General features: G+C 32.2%; 1 protein-coding gene across 1 annotated transcript; it reads left to right on the top strand.

The window, feature by feature from the left end:
- The first annotated feature begins 1,939 nt into the window (after positions 1 to 1,939).
- On the top strand, positions 1,940 to 6,396 carry LOC129895847 (stromal cell-derived factor 2-like protein). The gene is made up of 6 exons (XM_055971620.1): positions 1,940 to 2,363; positions 2,522 to 2,662; positions 2,757 to 2,891; positions 5,592 to 5,641; positions 5,750 to 5,879; positions 5,985 to 6,396. Exons 1-6 carry the CDS (start codon positions 2,265 to 2,267, stop codon positions 6,066 to 6,068), a joined length of 639 nt encoding a protein of 212 aa, XP_055827595.1. The 5' UTR covers positions 1,940 to 2,264; the 3' UTR covers positions 6,069 to 6,396.
- Positions 6,397 to 7,951: the final 1,555 nt, after the last annotated feature.

Below are 7,951 nucleotides of genomic sequence, written 5' to 3'. Positions count from 1 at the left end.
GTTCTCAATCAAACGATCCCTCAATATATAAGCAATATTTATTTTATGCATACAGGTATAATTAATGCATAACAATGTATATAATGTGTTAAAACATAGTAATATATCTATATTAAAGACGCAAAAACTATGTGCATACAACTTTGAAAAATGTAAATGTAAAAGTACAGTAGAAAGAAATGAAAAAAAAACAATACTTTTCAATAATTTGGCAATTTTAAATGTAAAAAATTATTGAATTATATACTAATTTTGTAAAATGTTTGTTTGACATGTAAAATTTGGGTAAGAAGCCATGTGTTTTCTGGGCCTTAACCTTAAAGGCTATATACAGAAGGTCGACCGATTCAGTTTAGACTTCATGCATATAGATATAGTATATCCAACATAAATTAGATCTAGTTTTGAATTTTGATTTATGTATTTAAGATACATGTATTTGGATGTATCTGCACACATAAAATATATGTATTCAAAATTTAAAATTTGATAAGATTCATAATATTTCAAACTAACATGAATTTAAGTAACTAACTACTAAAATAGTAAAATTTGTATTTTTTACCTAAAAAATTGCGTGACTCGAAGCCAACTATTTTGTGGGCCTTAACAATAAAGAGTCATGTGTGAGTGAGGTATAAAATACAATAATCTCAGAATATAAAATAGGATTATTTTTATCTTGTGTTTGGTTAGGGTATTAGGTAATCATGTAATTATTTAGGGAAAAAGCTCATAAATACCCCTCATCTATGAGAAAAGGCTCGTAAATATCCTTTTTTCACCTTTTTGTCTAAAAATATTCCTAATCTATTTTTTGGCTCAAGAATACCCCCAACCTATTGGGAATGATTCAAAAATATCTTTCTTCCATCTTTTGGTCTAAAAATACCTTCAACGTTTGTTATTGGTTCAAGAATACCCCCCCCCCCCTCCACCTCTTAGTCTAAAAATATCATCAACTTTTGTTATGTCTTTATATTTGTATATCTAACATTTATGATTTTAATGTCGTTTAAACTTTTACCATATAAAAATCTGTAATTTTATTATTTGAACTAAATTAATTTTTTTTAAATAGTAAATTTTACCGGACTAAAAGATTAAAATCAATTAGAGAACTTCTACTTAAAATTTGAATCAATAAATAGTTACATATTTATTTTTAGTATTGAGGATAAATCGTTAACTCTATGAAATATCGATTAAAATGTGTAATCTCCAATATAATTTTTACTCAACTAAAAAAATTAGTAAATAGATATCTTATTAGAAAATCTTCTACTTATAATTTGAATCAATATATAATTATTTTCTTTAGTGTTGAGGATGAATCGTTAAGTCTATAAATATATTAATTAGCCAAATTTTATTCTTTTTCCTTTAATCTCGGTAACTAAAAAGTTTGATAACATAAATAATTTATTTTTCATTTTAACTATAGTTGAAATGAAAGGAGGGGTGTTTTTGAACTAAAAGTAAAGGTTGAGGGTATTTTTAGATTAAAAGATAAAGAGATGGTATTTTTGAGTCATTTCCAATATGTTATGGATATTCTTGAGCCAAAAAAATAGATTGAAGGTATTTTTAGATCAAAAAATAAAAAAAGGTATTTATGAGCCTTTTTCCATAAATAAAGGATATTTATGATTTTTTTTTCTGATTATTTATTCATCATTTATACCTTAGTATGATAAATAAATTATGTCATATATATAATAAAATAATTTATCCAAAAATAATTAATTTTAAAATAACTTATTGTCGACCAAAGAGCCAAATGCTATACTAAGTCCGTATCGACCGGTTTAGTCATCATGGACACGTAGAGAACAGCCATCCTCTTCCAATCAGAACCGGCCAAGTCACCAAAACTCCACGTGGAGAAAAATGATTTGCCGAGGCTGCTCCTACAACGTGGAATCAGGAAGCTAAATGCCTCCTGCATCCAAGCCCAAGCCAAAAAAGCCCACAAGGATCATTAACATCGTCGGAGATTAGGAAAGTACAAATCGCTTGAATTCACCTTCAGAATCGAAATATCGTCGGGGCTCCACCGGGCATCCGCAAAGAGCTTCATCGTGGCTCCCTCAGGGCAACAACAACATCAAACTCTTACTAGAAGGAAATCAGCACCGCCGTCGACATTGAATCAAGCCGGAGCATCGGGCTCGAAGCGAATAGTGCTGAAAGAATCCTCATCTGAATCGGACCTTGATCTTCCATTTTGGCAAAGAACCTGGTTCATAGTGCTATTACTTCTCATGGCAATTTCCTTCTTCGGCCTCGCCCTCTTTCTTTTTCTCACCCTTGACTCTGATTACACATCGACGCCTGTCTCCGCTGCATCCGAAGGCGTCCAGGTAATGAAATATACTCCCCTGTAACTGTTATCTGCTTAATTGGAATTGAAATTTGTTAAAATATGTGCTCTGGGATCTAAAGTTTAATAGAATCCAATGATAATTCGCAGTAGTTCTGCTATAACCCTAAGGACACCAATCTGTTTATGTTTTCGTAGATTACATATGGATCCGCGATTAAGTTGATGCATGAGAGGACAAAGTTTCGGTTGCATTCCCATGATGTGCCATATGGTTCTGGCAGTGGGCAGCAATCAGTCACTGGATTTCCCGGCGTTGATGATGCTAACAGCTACTGGGTATGTTAGATGATTGTCTTGAAGTGTTACCTTCTTTCACTCACTTCTAAATGTGTTAAATTCATTAGCTGATTGATCTGTGATTTCTCACCAGGCTGTTAGGAGCACCGACTCGTCCAAGCAAGGCGATCCTATTAAGAGTGGAAGCATCATCAGGCTGCAACATATGAAGACCAGAAGATGGTTGCATAGCCATTTGCATGCATCTCCCATATCAGGGAATATGGAGGTTCGTAGGCTGGTTTATTTCTCTTTCTCAGTGATATGATGATTCTCATGTTTTTTATTTATTTTTCCATCTTGATAGTAGATGGTATGTTTATGCATCTCAGTTAATCCTTGAACTTTCGTAAATTTTGGATTGAAATAGTATTGTATTTTCACTTGAAAATTGTGAGACAGATACTATCCTATGGCAGATATTGTCTGACCAAGGAGTAATCGAATTGACCTCGACTGCTACCATCTTTTGCCATACTTTGCTCTAGATGAATTCTCATTTTTAATGCAGTATAATTATGATTACGCGTTCATGATTACGTGAACATCGAGTTTCTGAAAGAAATATTTCCCCATGACTTGAGTATTGCATGTTTTCATTTATCAGAGTCAGTCTTTTCTTTGTTCCTTTGGTGAGATAATGTACATGTATTGTTTTGTGCAAACAGTTGTGTGGGTTCAACTTTGTGAATTATGACACTAGGTACATCATTCTCTATTGAACAACAAAAGGTGACAATTAGTTTCCCTACGTTGGTCCCTAACAAATATTGTAAAATATGCATTTTTCTTCCATTCTTAGTAAACATCACCTCTATAGGAAACAACCTCTACACCTTTTTAAAGTAGGGATAAGGTTTGCATACACACTACCCTCCCAAGAACCTACTTGTGGAATTTACACTGGGTTTGTTGTTGTTGTCGGCGTCTTCGTAACATCACCAAATCGATGTGTTACATTTTCTGGTTGATGATACCCTCCCAAGACCCTACTTGTGGAATTTACACTGGGTTTGTTGTTGTTGTCGGCGTCTTCGTAACATCACCAAATCGATGTGTTACATTTTCTGGTTGATGAATAACCAAGTCAATACATTACATTCAGTTGGTGTCTAACACCGAATATAGGTTTTCTTTTGGAAATGTGTTCATAATATATATATATGATTATAACTATTAACTTTCTAAAATTACATATGAATTTTGGTAATAAATAGTCGTAGTTTATTATTGTTGGAAAGCCAATTGGCAGCTTAATTGCTTATCAAAAAGAAAAAATATTGGCATCTCAGGGGCAGAGCTACACTATACCAAGGGTGGTTTGGAAAATTATAAGTTCTGTAATTTAGGTTTATATATTACAGAATGAACACCCTTGGAACAATTGTGTTCCATGGATCAGTGGTCAAGGGTGCTTCGAGTGGGTTAGGTGTTTTGGGTTCGAATCCTCGCAGAAGCAGTTAAATAGGTGTTTTTTTTTTCAATTTCAAAACAAAGCTTGATTGACAAGCTCTTAATTACTTTATTACTTTTGATTCTTTCTAAATATTTGTCTCGACATAATATTAAAGAAGTAAATTAGAAAGATTTTATTCATATATTTTATAAAATTTCAAACTATAGAAGTACCATCTAAACATTTAATCTTATAAATATTTCTTTCCTGCCCACATATAACTCAACGTGAAATTTGAATGAGATATAAGATATATCTTTCTTTTTGAAAATTTGAAATTTTAGTAATCAAGATTACAAATCGAAGTCAGAAAAAGAGAAAGTAAGAAGATTAAATATATAAATACATTAATTACTTATACAATTAGAAATATAATTATGCATAAATCTACCAAACATATATATTTATAAGTGAAAGTTTCCTTTAGTTATTTTTCTTCTTATAGGAACATTTGATAATGAAAAGTATAGTTCAATATAAATTTAATTATATTAAAGATGTTTATGTTTGTGATTTCAACAATATATTATTAATATTTATATGTATATATCTGAAAGTGCTTGACAAAATTTATTAAAATATTATTTTAAAATTTATCCATATTTCTCATACCGCATGAAATACAAATAATTTTACTTGTTTTATTTAAAAATAAACTACGCTTGACTTTTGTTTAAAATTTTGTCGTGTCCACCTGTCAAATATCACTAAAGATTCTTGGTTTTTTTTCTCTTCTGTTACCTTCCAACCTTTTGTTCTACTGATGTGCGGTGATTTTCTTTGCTGAACTTTTTAAAGCGACTTTCTTTGTTCAATTAAAATTTTCAGTGAAACAACACATTTCAAATATAGCATTTGGATATGTAGGACTAACTATGTGAAAAATGACAACTAAATATTGTGTAGCTTGACTCCTTTCATTGAGGTTTTTTTACTATCTAAGTTTGAACACCCTTAATCAGATTCCTAGCTCAGCCACTGGTTCACGGTAAAACAAAATTTCCTCTCATGGTTGAGTTCAATAAAAATTACAATGTTAGTTTGAAGAATGCTAACAGTTTTAGGTTCACCTGATTAATATCATTGGAGGCCACAATGTTAGGACACACCATGTTATAATTTTCCAATGAAATGAGGAATTATTTTTGATGAAATAAGTGGATCCAATAAAAAGCATAAAAAAGTAGCAAGAGTACATGACAATTGAAATGAGGAATTTTTGTTCACACAAGCGGTGGATGATAGCTATAAGCAAAAGAAAATATGTTTATATGCTCTTATTCTTTTGGGTGGGAGTGGAGTTGGCATATGATTTTAGATTGCTCTTTCCATGCTTGCAATGTAGTCACATTAAACTGTAGTTTTTGATGTCTCAATTACATCGTTTTGGTGGTATGTTATGATTTCAACTGCTATTGAATGTTGGTTTTTCTGATGTTTTCCTGCTGAATTAATTGGTGGACAATGTTGCAGGTCAGCTGCTTCGGTGATGAGAATGAATCTGATACTGGGGACTATTGGAGGTAAGGCTGGATTTGTCTTTGGACACAATCTGACATGTGCTGCCTTCTTAGCCGTTTAGTAACCACCACCTCTTTGTTTGATCTGTTTCTTCTTTCTCCCCTTGATAGACTTGAAATTGAGGGCAGTGGGAAAACTTGGAGGCAAGACCAAAGAATCAGGCTTCAACATGTGGACACTGGTGGTTATCTCCACAGTCATGACAAGAAATACACCCGAATTGCTGGAGGTCAGCAAGAGGTGAGCTTAAGATTGTACAAGACATTGTGATAGTTCCAAATGCAATAGTTATCCTATCTTCTGCTACCTTGATAGCCTTAAAATCTCCATGTATGCATGTTGCAGGTTTGCAGTGTTAAAGAAAAACGTCCAGATAATGTTTGGTTGGCAGCGGAGGGTGTCTACTTCCCAGTTACTGAAAGCAAGTAAAGATTGTTGATGCCGTTGAGTTCTTTGGATTGCATACAATTTTCTTTTGCTTTCGCCTCATATTGGAGATGGCTCCTAGTACATCTTTCTTCGTGGTCATCATCAACTAATAGAAGTATTTTCTAAGAGCATGTTAGCTGAATTTTATCTGTAGAGACAGACTAATTACTAGTGTACCAAACCTTTACTAGTGCTTTCAGCTGTTGTTAGCATTTTCACTGTTGCAAATGGTAACAATTGGGTGATAATTCTTCACTGCTCGGTTTCCTTGTTACTTCTCTCAGTCGAGGATGATTCTGGATCAATTATTAGAAAGAGTTAAACGTTAGCCTCGTCTTCTATTTGATGGCTCTTCTGAATCAGTATTATATTTGTGGTTATTAATCTAGTGTTGGAAGTAGTAAGGAAGGATACATAGTTTCAAGTTAAGAATAAAGTCTGCATTACTTTTGTCATGGAATATAATTTTGATAACTGGGATTTTAAGATGCAATAGGAGAAATTATTGTATCTCAAACAATGTCCATCAATGTTCTAGGAGTCCGGTACCAAAACAGACATTTTTTTGGACGCTACAGACCAAAAGGGACCCTCCCTAAAAACAAAGATCAAAATGGACACTTTGCCCATTTGTGGGCGAGGCGAACTATGTTTAAAATTTTTGTAATAGATTTTTTTGAGTTTTGGGTGAACTAATGGAAGTTAATTTTATAATACAAATGGCCGAAGTGTCCGGTTTGGTCTGTAAGGGTCCAAAAGTGTCAATTTTGAGGGTGTACTGAGTGTTCTAGTCTTCTAGATCTGAGTAAAAACATGTCCAAAGTTTGATTGTTACAACTCCCAAATCTTGCACTCCCAGTTGGATTTAAATTTTTTATAACACTGATTTTGAAATAAAGTGAAAAATTATTCCGAAAATAATTGAATAATTTTGATGGCCAAACGGCTTTGATTAGTTCTTATAGTGCACAAACTGCTGTTGAGTCAACTTGTTTGATTGGAGAACAGCTCTTGGCAATGTTTCCATTAAATTCTAATTTGCAGAAAACATCCGGGCTAAGCATGAGTCATTAGAATTATCAGAATATCGATTCTTACTTCATAAACGTCACTTAGTATTAGAACTCAGCTTTGGGCCATCTAGGACCAAAGATTCCATTGGTGTTGTGCTACCAAGATACACATATAAATATATATATATATATATATATAATTTATCTTCAATTAAGATTTTATCGGAAACAATATTTGTATCCGTAAGGTAGGGATCGATAATGTATGCATACAATCTATCTTTTTCAAATTTTATTGGACTACACTAAATATATTATTGTTATTATATAATTCATCCCGAATAAAACATGTCAAAGTTTAAAATGATTATAACGTGTTCTGCCTTACTATTATTGTCCATGAGTCACAAATCACAATTGACTGATTCGTCTTGCCTACTAATTAAATTTCCAAAATTGCTAATTCTAGGAGATATTTCTTAATAATTTCCATTCCTGTTTCTTACTCCTAAATTATTTATTCTAATCACGTCGACACTTCATGTGCAGTCTATGATGTTGTCTACTAGAAGAGGTGCGTTACATGTTCCTCAATAACCACTGACCAACCTTTTCTTTACTCGTTTCGTTTTAAAATAAATAGTGTTTTTAGTTCAAATCTATCCTTAAAAAAAATTTACTCATTCTTATAAAGTAAAATGTATTTTGACTAACTTATTCTTAATATTTAATTTGAAAAAGATATAGATCTTTAATAATTTCTTAATTATATAAACTCCTTTATTTTAAAAAGAATAAAATTGAAAGACCATTATTAATACCTTCACGATTACATGAAACAATAATTATTTTTAAAAAATAAAAATATTT

This window comes from Solanum dulcamara, chromosome 7 (genome assembly GCF_947179165.1).
Source record: "Solanum dulcamara chromosome 7, daSolDulc1.2, whole genome shotgun sequence".
Classification (NCBI taxonomy): Eukaryota; Viridiplantae; Streptophyta; class Magnoliopsida; order Solanales; family Solanaceae; genus Solanum; species Solanum dulcamara.
This window is presented reverse-complemented; position numbering and strand designations above follow the sequence as displayed.

Coding starts and splice junctions, on each gene's coding strand:
- LOC129895847 (XM_055971620.1), top strand. CDS start 2,265: ATGGCAATTTCCTTCTTCGGCCTCGCCCTCTTTCTTTTTCTCACCCTT. Junction 2,364..2,521: donor CTGCATCCGAAGGCGTCCAG/GTAATGAAATAT, acceptor ATGTTTTCGTAG/ATTACATATGGATCCGCGAT. Junction 5,642..5,749: donor GATACTGGGGACTATTGGAG/GTAAGGCTGGAT, acceptor TCCCCTTGATAG/ACTTGAAATTGAGGGCAGTG.